The sequence below is a fragment of the Heloderma suspectum genome, chromosome 2 (assembly GCF_057233095.1).
Source record: "Heloderma suspectum isolate Gila_16-S chromosome 2, 16-S_ref, whole genome shotgun sequence".
NCBI lineage: Eukaryota > Metazoa > Chordata > Lepidosauria > Squamata > Helodermatidae > Heloderma > Heloderma suspectum.
This window is the reverse complement of record NC_139459.1, coordinates 371162987-371185735: the sequence shown is the minus strand read 5'-3', so window position 1 is coordinate 371185735 and position 22749 is coordinate 371162987. Positions and strand designations below refer to the sequence as shown.

Here is a 22749-nt window from a genome sequence, read left to right as displayed (position 1 = left end):
AACAAATGTGGCAAAGCTCTATGGGTCCAAACCAGCACCTTGAATCGGGCTGAGAAATGTACAGGCAGCCAGTGCAATTGGGCCAGAATTGATGTTATATGTTAAGACCTTCTGATCCCGTCTATCGATCCGTCTGCCGCATTTCGCACAAGCTGCAGCTTCCCAACCATCTTCAAAGGCAGCCTCATGAAGAGTGTGTTGTAGTAATCTAACCTGGAGGTTACTTCAGCATAGACTGGGGAAACCGGGGTATCTCTGTCCAGATAGGGGCATAGCTGGCCCACCACCTGAGGTTTGTAGAAGGCACTCTGTGCCTTGGGGCTCCTGAGCCCCAAGTGACAATGATGGCTCCAGGAAACCCCCCAAGCGCTGGACCTGCTCCATCAAGGTCAGGGCAACCCCATCCAGGCAGGTTGAACACCCCCCACCCAGTCAGAGGCCCCTTCCACTCACACCATCTTGGTCCTGTCTGGATTGAGCGTCTGTGTATTAGCCCTCATCTGCCCCACTGTGAGGTCCAGGCAGCTCCCCCCCCCCCCCGCCTCCCGGTTGCCAAAGGCCTTTGTGATGTGGGAGTGACGTCAGGAGGGGCGTCCAGCCTGGGCCCAGGAACTGCCAGGGCAGTTGGCAGTTGGCACTCTGGGTCAACAGCCAGCCCCCTTTCCTGTTGCTGATGGACACGATGTGGGGTGAAATGCCCTTGGAGCTGCCCATAGTCCTTGCTGTCTCCTTTGCCGTCAGGGTCTTCTGGACGGCCACAACCTTTCTGGTACGAGACAGACATTCCCTGCTACCTGCTTAACTGCTTTTTCCCGACTCAAAGCTTCGAGCTCCACTTATGGCCTCTGATGAAGTGGGTTGTTGTAACCCATGAAAGTTCCTGCTGATTTATGAAAAGATTCAATACATTTCTTAAAATATTTAAAATACCCAAAGGAGTTGTTCTATATGTTTGCTACACTTAACTCTTGGATCTGTAAATGGAAGGCAAACTAGGTGATGCTATAACGTTATTACAAAATAGCGATCCATTGAACAAATCCCACTCAGGGATGATAGCAAGCAGGGGGACTTGAACCAGTAGCTCAGCGCTGGACCACAGATCCCTCCTGAACGTCGCAACAGCCTGTCTGGACCAAAGCGTCCAGAAATTCCATCTTGCGGGATTGCCAGTTCTAACGGGGGTCGGTGCTCCAAACGACTCTGTTCCGGCCCCCAGCCCACCCAGCTGTGGGCCTTGGCGTGTCCCCTCACCTCTGCCTAGCTGCCCCCCAACTCCGCCTCTCGTGGCCCTTCAAAGCCAGAACTTATCATTAGCCTAAACCTCTTCTTCAGAGGCCCCTAGGAGAGTGGGCTTTCTCACCAGCAAGTAAGCGGTTGTTCCTCATCAATCCACCCCTTTGCTGGCATGCATCAGACGACCCCCTAGAGCTCACGTGCTTGTCGCAGAGCAAGGGGTAATATATGCCGAGATTGCTGGTTAGAACCATAGAAATAAATGAGTTGTATCTGAGGCTCTGTGCCATCTCGGGATGCTTGGGCGTTGGCTGGTTGCCAATGCTGAGACAAACGGATCCGATCTCCACCCCACAGGCCATTCTGCGGATCAGAACAGAACAACTCCCCGCCAGATTCTGCACATTTGTGATGCGGTTCTTGGCCCTTTAAGCATCTCAAAAGACACCGAGAAATCCAAAGGTTGAGAGAACATAGATCCCAAAGCATGTATTTAAACACACATGTAAAGGCAAATGTTTGTGCTATTGGCTTCTTTTAAAATATAGCAGGTTAATGTGGACAAGGACAGAATGTACTTGTGGGTGAGCAAGGCGAGAGAGGGGTGGACGGGAGACAGGCTTGTACACCAGTCCCCAGTGCAGGGTTTGGCCGCCAGGGCACTCCAGGGCATCCATCCTCAACCTGGCGGGGCCTGAGGTCCTGGACTGCAGCGCCTCTCCTGTGGCAGCGCTGGGCATTAGAACGTAAGAACCTAAGGGGAGCCCTGCTGGGTCAGACCAAGGGTCCACCGAGCCCAGCATTCTGTTCACACAGCGGCCAACCAGCTGTCGACCGGGAGCCCACGAGCAGGGCATGAGCGCAACAGCACGCTCCCTCCCATGTTCCCCAGCAACTTCTGGAGGTGGCGTAGAGCCATCAGGACTAGTAGCCATCGATAGCCTTTTCCCCCACGAATTTGTTCAACCTCCTTTTAAAGCCATCCAAATTGGCGGCCATCACTACATCCTGTGGTAGCAAATTCCATAGTTTGACTCCGCGCTGAGTGAAGAAGTCCTGCCTTGGATCTGTCCAGAATCTCCCACCAATCAGTTTCGTAGGATCACCCGAGGTTCTAGTATTTTGAGGGAGGGAGAAAAATGTCTCGCTACCCACATTCCCCACACCAAGCATAATTTCATAAAATCATAGAATAGTAGGGTTGGAAGGGGCCTACAAGGCCATCGAGTCCAACTCCCATTGGTACGCCTCTATCCTGTCTCCCCTTACCCTCCTTTTTCCCATGCTAAACCCCAGCTGTTGTAACCTTCCCTCGTAGGGGAGATACCAGGGTCACATCCACGGACCCTCAGGGCATGGAATGTGGGCTGGGCGGGTGCTGGGGAATTGTGCTGGATACTCTCCTCCTATAGAATGGGGGGCAGCTGCTCCTCCAGACAGCCAGAACAGCCACTCTCTGGATGGAGACCAGCGGGGCTCTCCTTGCTCCCGCCTCCCTGGGCCTCACTTGGAGAGGCAGACGGGGTGGTGGCACTGGGACTCCCGGAGGCAGGCTCGTGGGGTCCGCTGCCCTTCCCGACCCACCTCCAGAGCCCCCCGCTTCATGAGGTGGCCGGCCCTGCAAGCGAGACCCTCGGAACATGCCACACTCTCGTCAGAGCGGGATCCTCATTTGTGGCAATCAATTTGAAAATGCACTTTCCAATGTTTAATCTATGCTTAATTGTTTGACCCATTGGCTACACTGATGTTTCACTAGCAAGAAATGTTCCACATCCCCCAACAATGTAAATATCCAATAAATATCCAGTATTTTGGGGCACCACGCAGAGGTCATGCCTTTAAAGTTGAATTAAAACCTGTGGCTGCCTTCGGCTCTCAAGATTTCCCGAATAGGATTTTAGCCCAAAGGGACCTCTCCCAGCATGCCAGCCAACAATCAGAACTGGATGAGACCTTATAATGGGCACTTTAGAAAGACACTTGCAAATTGTTCAGTCGTTCAGTCGTGTCCGACTCTTCGTGACCCCATGGACCATAGCACGCCAGGCCTTCCTGTCCTGCGCTCTCTCCCGGAGCGTGCTCAAGTTCATATTCATTGCATCCGTGATGCTATCTAGCCATCTCATCCTCTGCCGTCCCCTTCTCCTTTTGCCTTCAGTCTTTCCCAGCATCAGGGTCTTTTCCAGGGAGTTTTCTCTTCGCATTAGGTGGCCAAAATATTGGAGCTTCAGCTTCATTATCTGTCCTTCCAATGAGCACTCAGGGTTGATTTCCTTTAGGATGGACTGATTTGACCTCCTTGCAGTCCAGGGGACTCGTAAGAGTCTTCTCCAGCACCACAGTTCGAAAGCATCAATTCTTCAGCACTCAGCCTTCCTTATAGTCCAGCTCTCACAGCCATACATTACTACTGGGAAAACCATAGCTTTGATTATGTGGACCTTTGTCGGCAAAGTGATGTCTCTGCTTCTTACTATGCTGTCTAGGTTTGCCACAGCTTTCCTCCCAAGGAGCAAGCGTCTTTTAATTTCAGGGCTACAGTCACCGTCTGCGGTGATCTTGGAGCCCAAGAAAGTAAAATCTGTCACTGCTTCCATTTCTTCCCCTTCTATATGCCAGGAAGTGATGGGGCCAGATGCCATGATCTTCGTTTTTTTAATGTTGAGTTTCAAACCAGCTTTTGCACTCTCCTCTTTCACCCTCAACAAGAGGCTCTTTAGATCCTCTTCGCTTTCTGCCATTAGGGTGGTATCGTCTGCATATCGGAGGTTGTTGATAATTCTCCCGGCAATCTTAATTCCGACCTCTGATTCATCCAACCCGGCATTTCTCATGATGTACTCTGCATATAAGTTAAATAAGCAGGGTGACAATATGCAGCCTTGTCGTACTCCTTTCCCAATTTTGAACCAATCGGTTGTTCCATGTCTGGTTCTTACTGTTGCTTCTTGACCCTCGTACAGGTTTCTCAGGAGACAGGTAAGGTGGTCTGGTACTCCCATCACTTTAAGAATTTGCCACAGTTTGTTGTGATCCACACAATCAAAGGCTTTAGCGTAGTCAATGAAGCAGAAATAGACGTTTTTCTGGAATTCTCTTGCTTTCTCCATGATGCAGCGAATGTTGGCGATTTGATCTCTAGTTCCTCTGCCTCTTCGAAACCCAGCTTGTACTTCCGGTAGTTCTCGGTTCGCATACTGCTGAAGCCTAGCTTGTAGGATTTTGAGCATCACCTTGCTGGCATGTGAAATGAGCGCAATTGTGCGGTAGTTTGAACACTCTTTGGCGTTGCCCTTCTTTGGAATTGGAATGTAAACTGACCTTTTCCAGTCTTGTGGCCACTGTTGAGTGTTCCAGATTTGTTGACATATTGAATGCAGCACTTTAACAGCATCATCTTTTAGGATTTTAAATAGCTCGGCTGGAATACTGTCATCTCCGCTAGCTTTGTTGTTACTAATGCTTCCTAAGGCCCAAGTTTAATGAGTTGATCTCTGATCTTTCATGACCTGCCTTCATGCAAGTGTAGCCCTGCTTCACTTCCATAAGCAATGATCTACACCATAGAATAGTAGGGTTGGAAGAGGCCTACAAGACCATCGAGTCCAACCCTGATGTTATCAGAATACACGCGTACAGTGCACAGCTCCAAAAGACTGCCCAGTACATCCGGGAAGCTCATGAGCATGGCTTCTCCCCAGGAGATGAGGTCCTTATCTTGCTACCATCCCGTGCAAAATCTCTGCAAAGGATCCGGCAGGGATCCTGTTTCACCCAAGCACAGCATGGGATGCCTTGTGAATTACAAGATATCCGGTCCTAGCCTAGGTTGCAACTCCACCCCCTTCATCCATAGAGAGTGCGTGGCATCAGTTCCATGGATCTCAGCTTCCCCTGCCTAAGCTGCAAGCCCAGGTGGCATCTTATCCTCCATGCTTGGACCCCTAACGCTGTCTCAGATGACCCACTTCTACGCCATCAGTGACACCTGGGAGCCAGTCTCCTTGGAGATCCTCAGGCTACAGAGAGCAAAGCCAACACCACTCACGCTGGAGAGATGGACCCCACCTCGGGGCCAAGTACCACTGTGTTTTCTGCCCTCTGCCGAAAGGTCCAGGGCCCTGTGCAAGAAGAGGTGCAAGACGTGAGATGACTGGAGATTATTGAGTCTTCAGAAAGGAAATGGAGAAATCCAATTCAGCAGGTGCCAAAGCCTGGCACAGAGCGGCCTGTGTATTCAGTGGGCAGGGCAGGGATGGGAGAGGGAGTGGCTGTGGCCCTGAATGGTCTACCAGCACACCTATGTGCCCTACATGGTCCCCCTGAACACACTCCACCAACAGACCTTTATTATCCCTCCTCATTTACTCTGATACGAATCTGTGCATATCCTAGGATGGGAGGACAGAGGAGTTAGGAGGACGGGGAGGCAGGTGGGCTGGGAAGGGATGTAGCTCCATGGCGGAGCACACGCTTTGCCTGCGGAAGGTCCTGGGTCCGCATCTGCCGGTAGGGATGGGAAACCCTGGCGAACCCCTGCCATCAGCGTGGACATGCTCTCCCCACCCTGGTTGGAGCCTTGAGTTCAATAGGCATATGGTCAAGAAACAGCTCATTACCTTGAATGAGTTCACATCTCCAGGGCCAGATGAAGTGCACCCTAGAGTAATAAAGGAACTGGCAGAAGAACTCTCAGAACCACTGTCTGTTATCTTTGAGAAATCATGGAGGACTGGTGAAGTACCAGATGACTGGAGGACAGCTAATGTTGTCCCTATCTTCAAAAAGGGTAAAAAGGAGGAACCTGGGAACTACAGACCAGTCAGTCTGACACCAATCCCTGGGAAAATTCTGGAGCAGATGATCAAGCAATCCATCTGTAAGCACCTTGAAAACAATGCAGGGATGACTCAAAGCCAACTGGATTTGTCAAGAACAAATCCTGCAAGACAAATCTGATCTCATTTTTGGATCAAGTAACCCTCCTTGTGGACTGTGGGAATTCTGTGGACATAATATACCTTGACTTCAGCAAAGCTTTCGACAAAGCGCCCTATTTTATCCTGATGAGCAAACTAGCTCAAAGTGGGCTAGAGGAAACAACGATCCGGTCGATCCACAGTTGGCTACAGAATCGTACTCAAAGAGGGCTTCTCAATGGGATCTTCTCAAACTGGGGAGAGGTAATGAGCAGGGTACCACAGGACTCAGTCCTGGGCCCAGTGCCCTTCAACATTTGTATTAATGACTTGGAGGAGGAGGTGCAGGGAATGCTGATCAAATTTGCAGTTGAAACAAAATTGGGCAGGATAGCTAATACCCTGGAAGACAGAAACAAAATTCAAAGTGATCTTGATAGACTGGCACACTGGGCAGAAAACAACAGAATGGAATTTAATAGGGATAAATGCCAAGTTCTGCACCTAGGAAAAAGAAACCAAATGCCCAGTTACAAGATGGGGGATACGTGGCTCAACAACACTACAAGCGAAAAGGATCTTGGAATTGTTGTCAATCACAAGTAGGTATGGGGGAGAATTCCGCCACGGACCCCAATGAGGTGGATTCCAAGAATCCAGCCCCACTGGGGCCCATGGTGGAATGAAGCACTCACCTCCGCCTCCCTGTGGAATTCGTCCGGGTCGACTCCCTCTGTGCGTTGATCCTGTGGAGCCAGCTGCCTGCTCCGCATCGCTGGCAATATGGCCAGCAGCCATTGCTGTGCCGTATTGCTGCGCTAAGTCTCCGGACACAAATGGTGTAGTGGGCGTCATTCGTGGCTGTAAAGGTGTTAGATTAGGCTAAATGCAGCCATTTACTCCTGCATTTGGGCTAATCTACCAGCTTTACGGGTGCAAATGGCGTCCACTACGCCATTTGTGTCCCTGTTTTTTGACGTGATAGGCTATGCAAATATTTGAGGCTGGACAGCCATCTGTCAGGGATGCTCTGACTTGGATTCCTGCATTGAGCAGGGGAGTGGAATCGATGGTCTTGTAGGTCCCTTCCAACCCAACTATTCTCTGATTCTCTGATTCTCTGGTGCCCTCCAGATGTCAGCTCCCACCATTCCTGACCTTTGGCCTTGTTAGCAGTGGCTGATGGGAGTTTCACTCTAAAACACCTGAGGGGAACAAGGTTGGGGAAAGGTGGAGGAGATGATACTGAGCAAGGTGGACCAAGGGTCTGACACAATATAGGTAGTTACATAAATTCCGATTTAAGGTATTTCAATCCTTTTGGACCCTGACGAGTTTTTCAGACTGTGAGTAAAGAAAAGGAGACAGATGCTGTGAAGTCATCAAATGCCTCAGCAGTGGACAAAGGCCCTGATTTGGAAAGGACCCCATTGTTTATCAAATAGTTCATCACATTGATTTTTGAGTAATTCTATCAGTATTCCTAAAGGCACATACTTGACAGAGAAGCAGCCTAGGAGGCATGTTCCAAAATGAGAGACTCCTTAATTTGTTTTCCTCATGAGGTGATCTCTGCAGTTGAGATCTGGCCTCAGCACAATGATGTAGCCTTTGGGGAGGAAGATGCAACCCAGGAGACCAGCACCAGAGGTCAATATGGAGAAGATCTCCACAGCCACCATGGATTTCCCCTTGGTGCTCAAGTAGGTTGGTATAAAAGAGACCCAAACACTGCAAAACACCAGCATGCTGAAGGTAATGAACTTGGCTTCATTAAAGCTGTCAGGTAATCTCCTTGCTAGGAAAGCCACCGTGAAGCTGAGGAATGCCAGGAAACCCATGTAACCCAAGACAGTGTAAAACATGGTGACTGAGCCTTCATTACATTGCACTATGATCTCTCCAGGCAAGGAATGGAAGTCCAAGTCTGGGAATGGCGGAGAGGTCACCAGCCAGACAGCACAGATTACAGCTTGGATGAAGGGGCAAGCCAGGACAACGGAGTTTGTCAGTTGTCTCCCCAAGAGTCTTCTGGCCATGTTTCCTGGCTTGGTGGCCACGAAGGCCAGAACCACTGTGACAGTTTTGGCCAGCACAGAAGAAACAGCAACAGAGAAGGTAATGCCAAAAGCAGCTTGTCGGAGAAGACAAATGACTTTCTTCGGTCGGCCAAGGAACAGAAAGGAGCAGAGGAAGCAGAGCAGGAGGGAGAGGAGGAGGATGTAGGTGAGGTCTCGGTTGTTGGCTTTCACAATGGGTGTGTCCCGGTATTTAATGAAGATTGCCAGCACGAAAGATGTGACCAGAGACAGCAAAAGAGCTAAAGAAGCTAGCAAGCAGCCCAATGTCTCTTGATAGGAAAGGAAATGGATCTTCTTGGGAATACACTGGTCATGGTTCGTGTTTGGGTGATGATCTTCTGGGCACGGGGCACAGCTATCTGCATCTGGAATGAGCAACAACTACTGAAGTATCTCAAATAGGACACAGATGCTCTTTTTGTAGTGCCAGTTCAGACATCACATAAAGGTGATGGAAATATCCGTTCTGAAGCTTATTTCACACCTTTGCTTATTTTCTGTGTAAGCTTCAGCAATCGTAAGACCTGAGTCAGAAAAGTACCAAATGCTTCTCTCCTAATATTAAGGCCCCCTGTACAAGACCCGGGTTCAATATTCTGCAAGGAAGAACATTCCGTACCCAGACATGAAAATCAGGGAACTGTAATAACCAAATCACAGTCTATCACCTGCAGTGCCCTCTGAATTAGCATATATATATATATATATATATATATATATAGAGAGAGAGAGAGAGAGAGAGAGAGAGAGGTGTCAAGTGCCACTACAACAGAGCAACAAGGGGAGTCTGGATCCGCTAAGGATGCAGTCAGTCTTAAGTTAAACTACATGAGAAAGATAAGTAGACTAACCACAGAGCAATTTCAAAATGTATTTAGAGCTATGTGTTTCAGCTTCAACCCTCATCAGTAGCTGTGATGTTCCAGAGGTTTTGCTTTCTGTCAAGCAGGGCACTGTCCTGTGTTTGTTTTATTGGAAGTAATTGTCAATCAGAGAGACTAGGTGCAGGTGAGTTAACATGTCTTGCAACAGCCTGCTCTAGTTTTTTTGGTAAGAATCACAGATTTGTAGTTTCAGAATCTTGTTCTTAGGTCCACTGTAGTTTTTCCTACAGATCAAAGATGACACCCTGTCTTTTACATTCAATTAAATAAAGCACATTAGTGGAAGTGCAAGTTACTGATTGTCTAATGCAGTACGTTTGGTTAATAACGGCACTCCTAAAAGATGTGGTTTCTTGGAGGTAACTGCATGGAATGCAACATGCTGCTTTACATTAGTGTGCTTGTTCTTGTTGTTCAGTCGTTAAGTCGTGTCCGGCTCTTCGTGACCCCATGGACCATAGCACACCAGGCCTTCTTGTCCTCCGCTCTCTCCTGGAGTGTGCTCAAGACCATATTCATTGCATCGGTGATGCTATCTAGCCATCTCATCCTCTGCCGTCCCCTTCTCCTTTTGCCTTCAATGTTTCCCAGCATCAGGGTCTTTTCCAGTGACTTTTCTCTTCGCAGCTAGGTGGCCAGCTTCAGTATCTGTCCTTCCAATGAGCAGTCAGGGTTGATTTCCTTTAGGATGGACTGATTTGACCTCCTTGCAGTCCAGGGGACTTGTAAGAGTCTTCTCCAGCACCACAGTTTGAAAGCATCAATTCTTCAGCGCTCAGCCTTCCTTATAGTCCAGCTCTCACAGCCATACATTACTACTGGGAAAACCATAGCTTTAGGATTTTAAATAGCTCAGCTGGAATACTGTCATCTCTGCTAGCTTTGTGGTTAGTAATGCTTCCTAAGGCCCACTTCACTCTCTAGGATGTCCGGCTCAAGTTCAGTGACTGCACTATCATGGCTATCAGGGACATTAAGATCTTTCCTGTATAGCTCTTCTGTGTATTCTTTCCACCTCTTCTTGATCTCATCTGCTTCTGTTAGGTCCCTGCCTTCTTTGTCCTTTATCATGCCCGTCTTTGCACAAAACGTTCCCTTGAGATCTCCGATTTTCTTGAAGAGATCTCTAGTCTTTCCCATTCTATTGTTTTCCTCGATGTCTTGGCATTGTTCATTTAAGAAGGCCTTCTTGTCTCTCCTTGCTATTCTCTGGAACTCTGCATTCAGTTGGATCTATCTTCCCCTTCCTCCCTTGCTTTTTGCTTCCCCTCTTTCCTCAGCGACTTGTAAAGCCTTATCAGACAGCCACTTGGCTTTCTTGCATTTCTTTTTCTTTGGGATGGATTTTGTTGCTGCCTCCTGAACAATGTTACGGACCTCCGTCCATAGTTCCTCAGGCACTCTGTCTATCAGGTCTAATCCCTTAAATCTATTCCTCACCTCCACTGTATATTCATAAGGAATATGATTTTGGTCATACCTGAATGGTTTAGTGGTTTTCCCTACGTTCTTCAATTTCAGCCGAAATTTTGCAACAAGAAGCTCATGATCTGAGCCACAGTCAGCTCCAGGTCTTGTTTTTACTGACTGTATAGAGCTTCTCCATCTTTGGCTGCAAAGGACATAATCCATCTGATTTCGATATTGACCATCTGGTGATGTCCATGTGTAGAGTTGCCTCTTGTGCTGTTGGAAAAGAGTGTTTGCTATGATTGGCAAAACTCTATTAGCCTTTGTCCTGCTTCATTTTGTACACCAAGGCCATGCTTGCCTGTTATCCCGGTGATTTCTTGACTTTCTACTTTGGTGTTCCAATTCCCTATGATGAAGAGGACATCTTGTTTTGGTGTTAGTTTTAGAAGGCGTTGTAGATCTTCATAGAACCGATCAACCTCAGCTTCTTTGGCCTCAGTGGTTGGGGCATAGACTTGAATTACTGTGATGTTGAATGGTTTGCCTTGGATTCATACTGAGATCATTCTATCATTTTTGAGATTGTACCCCAGTACTGCTTTTCCCACCTTTTTGTTGACTATGAGTGCTACTCCATTTCTTCTAAGGGATTCTTGCCCACAGTAGTAGATATGATGGTCACCTGAATTAAATTTACCCATGCTTGTCCATTTTAGTTCGCTGATTCCCAAGATGTCGATGTTCAGTCTTGCCATCTCATGTTTGACCACCTCCAGCTTACCTTGATTCATTGACCTTACATTCCAGGTTCCTAAACAATATTGTTCTTTACAGCATCGGATTTTCTTTTCACGACCACACACATCCACAGCTGAGTGGCCTTTCGGCTTTGGCCCAGCTGCTTCACTCTTTCTGGCGCTACTTGGAAATACCCTCTGCTCTTCCCCAGGAGTATATTGGACACCTTCCGACCTGAGGGGCTCATCTTCCAGCGTCATCTCTTTTAGCCTTGTGATACGTTCCATGGGGTTTTCTTGGCAAGAATACTGGAGTGGGTTGCCATTTCCTTCTCCAGTGGACCACATTTTGTCAGAACTCTCTGCCATGACCTGTCCGTCTTGGGTGGCCCTGCACGGCATAGCTTATGGCTTCACTGAGTTACGCAAGCCCCTTTGCCACAACAAGGCAGTGATCCATGAAGGGGACATTAGTGTGCTCCTGGGCTGCAAATATCTTGTTTGACTACTGATTTAATTAAGAATTTACCCAAATGTGGTAGTTTTTGAATGCGATGCATGGTGGAGAATTAATGGCTTCCATTAAACAAGAACAATAAGATAAAGCAGGGTAGCTATTTTGGTCTCCTTGGGAATGGTCATTTCCCAGCATTCCAAACTGCCACTCTTGGTATCCATTTCACATCACAGCTACTGATGAAGGTGGGAGGCAAAACGTCTAGCTCTAAATTTGTTTTGAAAATACACTGTTGTGAGTCAACCTATCTCTCTTATATATTTTAACTTCAGATTGTCAGCATCCATTGCGGAACAAGAGTCTTCTTGTTACTTTGCTATTGTGCCTCTATACACACGTACACATACACAATCTCACACACACACACACACACACACACACACAATCTATCTGTCTATCTATCCTATATATATTCCGTCATTTCCCAAAGATTACGCAGTGTCCTCTGAGGAGATATGTTGGTGGGGAGGCTGTGGTACATGTCACAGAAACCACTACAGACGAAAGGGCAGCCTCTTTGGCCTTGGAGTACCATATGTGCTTCAGGTTCCACAAGGATGAGCGACCACCTGCCCTGACCAGTGTTTTGTCCAAATGGCTTCAGGTCTGATGCCAAAACAACTGAGGTTGGAAACACGGTCCTTGAGAAATTGTGCAGGGGAATGTTATCCAATATGTATACGGGAGAAAACCCAGCAGATTATTTGCTTGTACTTACTGGGAGTCATTATTTTATTATTTCAATAGAAGTTTTGTTCAAGTAATTTTGAATACTCTGGAAACCGCAGAGGTATGCAATCCGAACTGGAAATGACAAAAAATATATTCCTGGGGGAAACAGCAGAGTCTTCTCCTTGTCTGTGATCTTCCCTTTGTCCCTGCAGCACTCTGCCCTCACTGTGCTCTGCACTTTTATATGTCTCTCAAAGTTTGAGGTACCTGTTGAGTTAGATATTGTCCCTTCTGGACAACGATCACACCTGTAGCAGCAAACCGGCTTTCCCTCAGGAACTTTTCTCCGGTGCCCTGGAGAGCACCTCTCCACACACCTGGCAAAGGGCGCCTTCTAAAGGGGAAAAGACAAACAGCTGAGGATGTCCAGGGACAGCGGTCACATGAAAAAAAGTTACACGACAGAGTTTCCCACTACACGATGGATGGGTTCTCCAGCTTAGGAGGGCCAAATATATTCTGGATGTCTACACGTCACTTTGAACTGTCACAAAGGAGGCTCATATGGGAGACAGAAAATGTAACACTGAAAGCTGCTGTATCCTGATGATGTCAGTGGGACTGACCACCCTCCCCTTGCAAATCCCCTCCCATTACATCAGGGAGCTCCCCCGCCCGCCCGCCACTCCATGCAGAGAGGGGCATGGAGCTCCTTACCTCTCTCTGCACAGAGAAATTGACCTGGTCTTGCAACACCCCCCCCCCCCAGCGTGAGGTACCTCCTTCCTGCCACACCCATGTCCCAATTGGGTCATGAGGCTAATCTAAAATATATTCTGATGAGAAACATGAACTTTGGAAGCTGCCTTCTTCTGAGTCAGCCCCATCGAGAGCATCTGGATCAAAATAAATGGAGCAAAGAGTAAAAGGAACATGGTGGTCGGAGTCTACTACTGGCCACCCAATCAAGGAGAAGACGAGGATGAAACTTTTGAAAAGCAAATAGCCATTGTTTCAAGGAAGCATGATGCAGTAGTAATGGGGGACTTCAATTTCCCTGATATTTGTTGGGAGACAAATTCTGCAAAACATGGCCCCTCCAGGAAGTTCCTGACTTGTGTGGTGGATAACTTCTTCCTACAGAAAGTAGAGGAAGGAACTAGAGGATCGGCTGTCCTTGACTTGATCCTAACCAACAGAAATGACTTAGTGGATCAAGTAGCAGTTACAGGAACTCTGGGGGAAAGCGACCATGTTATACTTAAGTTCTTGGTTCTAAAGGAAGCAAAAGCTGAGTATAGCCAAACGTGTACCCTGGATTTTAGGAAAGCTGGTTTTAATAAACTCAGAACAGTGATCTGTAAGGTCCCATGGCAAGTGACTCTAACGAGAAAAGGGGCCCAAGATAGGTGGGAGTTTTTAAAAAAGGAAATTCTCAAGGCACAATTACAAACAATGCCAACAAGAAGAAAAGGTGGAAGACAACAGAAGAAGCTGATGTGTTTGAGGAACAGTGAGAGGTACTAGAGTTGATCATGGCACCTAGGAAAAAGAAACCAAATGCACAGTTACAAGATGGGGGATACATGGCTCAACAACACTACAAGCGACAAGGATCTTGGAATTGTTGTCCATCACAAGCTGAATATGAGCCAACAATGTGATGTGGCTGCAAAAAAGGCAAATGCTCTTTTGGGCTGCATTAATAGAAGCATAGCTTCCAAATCCTGGGAAGTACTAGTTCCCCTCTACTCAGCACTGGTGAGGCCTCATCTGGAGTACTGTGTCCAGTTCTGGGCACCGCACTTTAAGAAGGATGCAGACAAGCTGGAGAGAGTTCAGAGGAAGGCAGCGAAGATGATCAGGGGACTGGAAACAAAGCCCTGTGAAGATAGATTGAAAGAACTGGGCATGTTTAGCCTTGAGAAGAGAAGACTGAGGAGGGATATGATAGTGCTCTTCACATACTTGAAAGGGCACAGAGAGGAAGGCCAGGATCTCTTCTCGATCATCCCAGAATGCAGGACACGGAATAATGGGCTCAAGTTACAGGAAGCCAGATTCCGGCTGAACATCAGGAAAAACGTCCTGACTGTTAGAGCAATATGACGACGGAACCCATGACTCAGGGAGGTGGTGGGTTTTCCCACACTGGAGGCATTCAAGACGAGGCTGGACAGCCACCTGTCAGGGATGCTGTGACGTAGATTCCTGCATTGAGCAGGCGTTGGACTCGATGGTCTTGTAGGCCCCTTCCAGCCCTACTATTCTATGATTCTATGTCAGGGCCCAGCTTCGGTACTGCAGTGGGCCATATAAGTTATAGCCAGGATTTGCTTAGAAGTAACCTGGAAGGGCTTGGGCCTATCCAGTTTCTGGAATGTCAAAGTCTGTGTGAGCTTCTCTCTGTCAGTGTTCCCACAGCAGAGCCAGGGGGAGTCCCCCAACTCCTGGTCCGCCTGCTGGTCTGGCCTTTGCAGGCAAGGAGCCTGGAAGCTGTCCGTGAGAACCTGACAGAGGTGGGGTGGGGTTTGCAGAAGGGTCGCCCAGGTTGTAGCGTCACTGCTGGTGGGCTGAGCAGTGCCGCCCTGTTTAGACAGGGGCCTTGCTGAAAGGCTAGAGGCCCTTGTCTGTCAAGGGATTCAGAGGGGGTGTCCTACAGTCCCGCCTTCCCTTTTAAGCTGATGCAAAGGCAAAGAGCCTTTGCTAGGAACATCTCGTCTTCATTGCCCGAAGTCTTCTCTGTTTGGCTCCATCATCGGCTGGGCTTTTGGAGGCACTCTGCGCATGGACTGGAACATTGGATTGTGAAGGACTTGCCATGAAAAGTACTGTGAGGCTTTTCATAGACTTGAACTGTTGTTGCTGTGGATTGTGTGTCTGTGTTTGTAGTCAGCTCAGTGTACAGCAGGCTGGGTTTGATCTACAACTTTTGGACTTCCCTGTGCCAGAACTCCTGCAGCGTGGAGTTGCCAGTGTGAAAACACTGGCCTGGAACTCCTTGCGTGTGTGGGTCAGCCCTTCCCTTGATCTTGGTGGGCCTTGACCATGTAGCCTGGAGTTATCGACAAAAGATTCAAAGTTGGCCTCTCTATGGGTGTGGGTTGTTAGGCCTTTCAAGAAGTTATCCCCTGATTGCCTGATGGGTTCATTCCAGCGATCATTCCCTTTCCATGACCGGGGTTGGAGCCCCGTGAAAGGATTGTCTGGGTTAGGTACCCAGGAATCCAGTGTCCCCTCCTTGTGTTCAGAACCGTGGAGATGGCAATGGAGAAACCACGCTGAGGATCTCAGTCACGGGAGTAGTGTTTAGCTTTGGACTGTTCTGGAATTACATAGGGCCTATAGCTACTGACCCTCCGCTATATGATTCCTGAAGAGTGTAACCATTAAGCTTTTGCCGTGGGATTCCCTGCAATAAAGCAATCTCACTAATTTGGGTGTCCAGTGTCAGATTGCCTGAGCGTGTACACTGGGGGGATCGGGAAACCTGGCAGCCTACTTCACCCAGTCTTGTTTGCACGGACTGGCAGCAGCTCTTCAGGGTTTCAGGCAGGGGCCTTTTCCAGCCCTACCTAGAGATGCCAGGCAGGAACCAAAATGGAGTCATTTCAACACAATGATGGTTCTTTAGCACTGGACAGCAACCCCCCCCCCCCCCCGGACTCAATAGGCCTTTGGCCTCATCTAGAAAGACAACTCCTGTTCCCAAGAGACAGAACAGAAACATTCTTTCATTTTCCCATGACCCCCAGACCATTCCCTTCGAACCAACCTCTGTAGCCCAGATGATTGAATCCGAGTGAATGGTGAAGTCTTGGCCTGGGGGAACCCCAGGATCGACCCCTCCAACTTTCACAGGAGAAAAGGACTCATTTGGGAAGAAGATCCAGTTCAGGATGTCATATCGCTTCCTGTTTTCAGTGAGAGAGACTTCATCTCCAGCACTGTTGTTAAATCGCACGTTTCTCAAAGAGGCAAGAATCTGAAATGAAAGAGACACCAATAAAATGGGGTAAACGTGAGTGAGCTCTGGAGCTTTTCTGCACAAGGCTGTTGTCTATCTACTTTGAGTTTCATCGCAGAACTGAGATCCGAACTCTACACAAGCAGTTTTCCTTTTCTGCTTTTCTGCTACATAACCTCTAGGTGGCACTGCAGTATAGCAGAATAATGGAAATACTGAAGTCAAAAGCATTTTCTTTTGCATCCTTTAAGCAATACTGCATTTTCCCTCCTCTGAAAGAAAAAAAAACCTTACCAAAAGTGCTGTTCAAAACCAGAAGCCAAACTGGAGGGTAACAATGTTTTCTAAGGAAGTTACAAATAACTGTGAGTAGAGACTTTTGTCTATTGGGCAGTATAGATATGTAATCAATACATAAATAAAAAGAAATAAATAGGGAGTGATTGATTGATTGATTGATTTCATTCCTATACTGCCCAATAGCCGAAGCTCTCTGGGCAGTTCAAAAAAATTAAGGCACATATGGGAGGAGGCGATCCTTCAGATAACCTGGCCCCAAGCCGTGTAGGCCTTTAAATGTTAATAGCAGCACTTTGAATCGGGCCTGGAAACGGACTGGCAGCCAGTACAGCTGGAAAGTACGGGCGTAATGTGATCTCGTTGGCCAGTCCCTGTTAACAGTCTTGCTGCCCTATTTTGGACTAGCTGAAGTTTCTGGACCGTTTTCAAAGGCAGCCCACAGCAATCCAGATGAGAGGTGATCAGAGCATGGACAACTGTAGCTAGGCTCTCTCCGTCCAGATAAGGGTGTAGCCTAGGCTGATATACCATGCAATAAATGAGCACACAGTAGCACAAAGATGAGCACACAATAAAGGCGTCATGTAGAAAGGCTCCTGGTGTCTTCTAACATACTGCGACTGCCATCAGTTCAGGAGACAGCACCTCACCCCCCCCCGCTCTGTTGTTTAGTTTAGTGCTTAAAATGCACCACCTGTGGGCGCTACCTGCTCGATTCTGCCTTCTGACTGGCTTGGGCTTTGGGGGCTGGTGTCTACTTGCGCCAACCCAGCCTCATACCTTGCAGGAGGCGCTGCAGGGAGATTGTCCACGGCAGCAAAGAGATCAGTGGTGGAAGGGAGCCGCCTGCGGTGTCCTCCAGGGCTGGGAGGGAGCATGACTGCTTTCTATCCTCAAACTCTTGGGTTGGGGTAGAGACTTGCCTGATTCCTCCCTAATCCATATCCAGAGCTGTAGACACTTACGTGTGTTGTTTTTTAAGAACTACTACAGAAATGCACTACTCCTTACTCACTTCTTAATGCTCTTTAAGGTGAAAGGTGGCCATGAAAGACGATCCATGGGGAATATCTTTCGTAACAGCCTTAGAATGGATTAAGGGCTCTTCTACATGAGGCTTTTAACCCTCCTCTTTACCTAGGCTTCTGCTGCTGGATTCTTTGTGGGATTAAGAACAGCTGCTTTACACAAGGTTTTTTCAGGGCTTTCTCGGCCTTTCCATATGTTCTATTACACAACCACTAGGTAGCACTGTGATAAAGCGGAATTGTGCAAATACACCAAGGTTTAATGCCAACAGTCACAGAAATACCAGATTTTCCTCATTAGAGAGAAAAAAATGCTATAATGGTTGCAAGGAACGTGAGAGGCCTTGGAGGATGATCATGACCTGTAACGTACCCACAAACTACCAGGAGTGAGCAACCATGAGCGCACAATACATGCCTCACGTAGAACGGCTCTAACACTCCTCCCATTCTCCCTCTTTGCTTCCAGGATCAGTCCACTGAGAAATCACCAAGGCACCTTCTATAAGATTGCCAGATCTGAAGGAGGACGTTACCTGCCACGGCTGAATATTCAGAAGCCTCTTGTCTTCCCCCCTCACTCCACGTTTGGATCCAGATACAGCATGTAAAGCGTGTGCCACAGAAAAAACACTGTTGTAGATGCTGTAGCTTTGACTGGACATTCTCACTGGGAATCTGGTCTCTGTTAGGTCCTGTACCTTCTCCTTCCCGGTACAGTTTCTCATTTCTCTTGGAGAGTTTTGTTCTGATTTCAGAAACTCACAGTGAAACACAGTTTCCCACCATTTATGGAGAAAGACGTCTCCTTGTGGTCGGCGTGGATCTAAGGCCCAGAGAAAATGCTTGAATCCTGGCACATCCCTTCTGTGGACTCGGAAGTGCAAAGCACCGTGGATGGGTTTTCCATGTATGATGCTGGAGGGGAATCCTGCCGCAGCGATATCCGAAAGGGATGTCATGATCCAAACCTTCCTAAACGGGGTCTTGCCCTTTTCTTCATGGATATAAAACAACAGCGCTAGTTGTCCTATAGCGCTGTAGTCTGCAAAGACGATAATCACTTGCGGCTCAAACCAAGAACTAGGAATAGAGCCAGACAGTATTTGAAGATGAAAGCCTGAGTCCATAGCCTTGAACGTGTCGGTGAAGGCCACACAGATGTCCTTCTGCTTGAGCATTGGTGTCAGTGTCTGGATGAAATGTTCACCGCTGTCATCACTGTGAACAACCAGCCCAATCCAGTTCCAGTGGAAATGCAGGAGCAGCCGGACTAAGCCCACATACTGAGCAATCTCATTGGGATCAATCCGGTAGAATGAAGGAAATTCCCTGTTCTCTCCCTCAGCATGGTTGAAAAAGCTGTAACCGAGCTGAAGGAAGGAACGTCCTGTTAGACTGCTGCACAAGGATTTTGTGGCATTTTAAAGACTGGCCTGTTTTTAAGGCATCTGCTTCCATGGACTCCTACGCCTGACTTTAGATGCATGAAGTGTTCTCCAGGAGGAAGATGTCCATTTTAAAAATAGATATTTAAATATAAAGTGATGCTCTGTGATGTCTTTAGTACTTTTCTTCCACCCCCCGCCCCAGTGTGGATATCTCCCCAAAAGTCAGGTCTGCCATGCCCCGATCCCCACACTGCCGGCTAGCTGGGCGGGGAGCGGATCTTGCAGACAGGAAGGAGGAGGGCCCAGCATGCCTCTGTGGGCACTGCCGTGCCGTGTTCCGTGCAGGGGCAAGCAGAGGGCTGAAATGCCTGCCCTGCCCCAAACTCGGCCTCTTCTTCCCAGCTGCTGAGCTGAGCGGACGCGTTTGCTGGTGCGACGGGGGAGGAGGCGCCTAGCCTTGCCAGAGCGTGAGGCTGAGCAGGCCCAGCCCTGAACTGGCCCCTGCTTTCCCCTGTGGCTGCGGCGCAGCTGAGCCAGCGGCTGTCTCTCGAGGCATGTGCCCCGTTCCTGGCCGCTGATTGGAGCAGCTGGTGCGGATTCGTCCAGCTGTGTGGTGGCAGGGTGTGTGTGTTGTATCCCAGAGTGGGGGAGCAGGGTGGACCATGATAAGTGCAGACCATGGACCATGGCAGGGATGACCCGGCCTCCTTTCACCCCTCGGAGCCTGGCAACCTGGGGATTTTCGCAAGCTGCGGGTCCTAGGACTCAGAGGAGAGGGCTTGCCACCACAGTCATCCCCGGCATCTGCCGGCCAGCCTGTCTGCCTGTCAGCCAACTGTGGGCACTTCAGGGGCAAGGGGGCTACAGCCACGCCTGGGTCAGCTACTCCTTCGGTAGGTACACCTGCGACCACCCAGGTCCCGGCGGTGGTCTCCACCCAACCAATTCTGCCCACTCCATTGTCCGAAGTGCCAGTTCCCACGCCCGACCCTCACGCATCTGCGACGGACGCTGCCATTCCCTGTGGCGCAGTGTCAGCCCATCGGGCCCCCCTGTCCCAGCTGCGAAGGAGGAGATAGGGAAGGGGCAGTAGGTGGATAGGTTTCCCGTGCCCCTTGGAGAGCCAGAGCAGAGGGGGAAGGGGAAGGAGGGAGACGGAGGGTCTGAAAAGATCGGGAGGGAAAAAGTGGAACGAACCTGGACCAGCAGATTGGCAAGGCGTTTGACCGAGCAAAAACATCCAGAGAAAGGGGCAGTCTTGACCACGTATTTAGACATTGGGCATCGCTACACCAGCCTAAAATCCTACATTTAAAACGGGGCTTTCTGCTTCCGTTCTAAACGCAGGATCACAACGGCTCCCTTTTCCACCCGCTTCGCTTCCCCCCTCCCCTTCCCCCTCCTTCTCCCCACATCTGAGTCCTCCATTATCTGTCATTGATCTTGCTCCTCTGCTTGCAGCGTTTTCTCTTCTCATGGAGGGAACTCAAGCGGAACACCACAGGGTAATTCGATAGCTCGTGATCTGCGATCTATGTGTGGCCAGTTCACGAGGCATTTGAGCCTTTAGCAAAGGAGTCAGGGGTTAAACTCGCATCTGAGAAACCTGAGGGCCCATTACCCACACTGACATGCCTTGGTATTGGATTGGATTTGGCTCTTCAGTGTAGGCACCTGCCCCTGGATAAGATGGACGTCTTGGTGATGGGTAAGACCGGAGGCCTGTGCCCTGGGGGCTGTGAGGCTCTCGGGACGGGATATGGTTTACCTTTGGGGCCAAGCTGCCTCACCTACCCGGAGTTGTGCAGCACCGGGTGGAGGTGATCAGGGAGGGCGCCCGTACACTAATGTGTAGCCTAGGCAAGGAATCCACCTCTTGACTTGGGCACAGTGGCTCGCCCACAATGCAGGGGTAGATGCCTGCATAGGAAAATTACGTTAGATTCCCGCACGTCATATGTGCAGATCCTGAGGGGGGAGATGTTATTTCCCATGTTTAATAAAGAGACCCAAGTTTAACCCAAGCTATGGTGTCTGTCTGTTTGTTCCTCACTTCCTTCATTAATGATCTGGAGCCAGGAGTGGCCAGTGAAGTGCAATGGACAACTCCGTCTTCAGAGATCGGCCTTTCCCTCTTAGCATTCCTGAGCTCAGCGGGTCCCCCACATCCATCCCCACGTGAAGCCGCTTACCTGTGGGATCTTGTAGAGGCCCATTAAGGATGCGATCACCCATGAGGATTTGGAGTCGAGACCCCCAATAACGGAGAGCAGTTTATCCTGCCTGTCACATTTATAGTTGGCGACACTTTGCCCCCGGGTGGAAAGCAGAGAGAGGCTGCTCAGATGCATGAAATGGACAATGTCCTTGTGCTCATAGATGCGGAAGCCGAGTGTTGTGTTGGGAAGGAGAGTTTGGTCCTTGTTGAGTCCAGTGATGGCGAACACCAAGGCCAGGAAGAGCTGGTAGTTGTTCAGTAATGTCCTGAAAGTATGAGAGAGACAAGGGGAAGTGGCTGAGGATCCCAATGGAACTGAGGAGCAGTGGAGGGTTAAACAGTCAGTCTGGTTCGAGGCTCTTTGAACCTTCTGGACCAAAGACATCTTCACAAAGGAGAGTGAAATTGAGATGTCCCATTGTCACACAGAGAGACCAAGTCCTGCATCTTATAAGGACATCTGAAGATCAGCGATCTAATTCAGCACATTTATAATTTATTACTTTACTATATCCATTTTTTAAAAATTCCACCTTTTGGATAGAAATGTTCCCAATGTGGGTTACAAGTAGAACCAAAGTGCGATATGAAAATCAAAATAAGACATTTTTTAAAAGTGCCAGGATCCTTCCCACAGGGCAGCTGTATAAGACTTAAGAATGGCTGAAGCTTTTGATTGAACCAGCCTCCCCCATTAATTTCTGATTGAGGAAAATATTAAGTACTGAAGAACGTCAGATGAACCCTGCTGGATCAGACCAAGCTGGTTCTTTCTAGCTCAGCATCCTGTTTCCAGCAGTGGTCAGCCAAGAGTCTTATAAAGTAATAAAAGTAGTAAAAGAAAAGTAATATAAATACAATACACAGCTAAATTATCTTACTTCAAGTTATAATCCTTATTATTATAAAGTTATAATAATAAGCATTTGAATCGCCTGCTCCCCTGCCCCACCCCAGTCCCACCATGATGCCTGAGTTGTGTCCACTGCAAACTGGATGCTCTAATTAAATTAATCCGGGCAACGCCAGGTACTTCAGCTAGTCACCAAATGACCTCATCCATAACAACCCAGGGTAGACTGCCTCTCATAAGGGAATGTGTGTTCAGCTATCATGGTGCAGAGCTGCCAAGAGACCGGTCCTCTGGGAATCTGCCTGACCCTTCTCAGAGCACACGTCACCCAGTAGACACCCCACATCTTCAAAAGTCTCTCCATGGTGAAGCAGCGTTTTGCACAAGCGGTTCGGAACCGCTGAGGGGAAGGGCCGTCGCTCAGTGGCAGAGCCCCTGCTTTGCACACAAGGTCCCAGGTTCAATCCCCAGCAGCTCCGGGTAGAGCCTCTTTGAATCCCTGGGGGCTGATCCCGCTCAGGGCAGGCAGT

At 48.8% G+C, this 22749-nt stretch overlaps 1 protein-coding gene across 1 annotated transcript; it reads right to left on the bottom strand.

Annotated features, from left to right (window-relative positions):
- Positions 1–7702: 7702 nt before the first annotated feature.
- On the bottom strand, positions 7703–17607 carry LOC146356068 (vomeronasal type-2 receptor 26-like). Its single transcript, XM_084836893.1, has 6 exons — positions 17437–17607; positions 16238–16447; positions 14911–14972; positions 12730–12856; positions 8724–8835; positions 7703–8604 (listed from the first exon to the last, which is right to left on the bottom strand). Exons 1-6 carry the CDS (start codon positions 17605–17607, stop codon positions 7703–7705), a joined length of 1584 nt encoding a protein of 527 aa, XP_084693019.1.
- Between the last annotated feature and the right edge of the window lie 5142 nt (positions 17608–22749).

What these genes read in the sequence shown, in the direction of transcription:
- LOC146356068 (XM_084836893.1), bottom strand. Translation starts at nt 17,607, where the DNA reads ATGCTCCCTCCCAGCCCTGGAGGACACCGCAGGCGGCTCCCTTCCACC. An exon ending in GACAATATCTAACTCAACAG is followed by an intron (nt 8,836 to 12,729) that starts GTACCTCAAACT and finishes TCTTCCTTGCAG; the next exon opens with AATATTGAACCCGGGTCTTG. An exon ending in TACACAGAAAATAAGCAAAG is followed by an intron (nt 8,605 to 8,723) that starts GTGTGAAATAAG and finishes TGCTCATTCCAG; the next exon opens with ATGCAGATAGCTGTGCCCCG.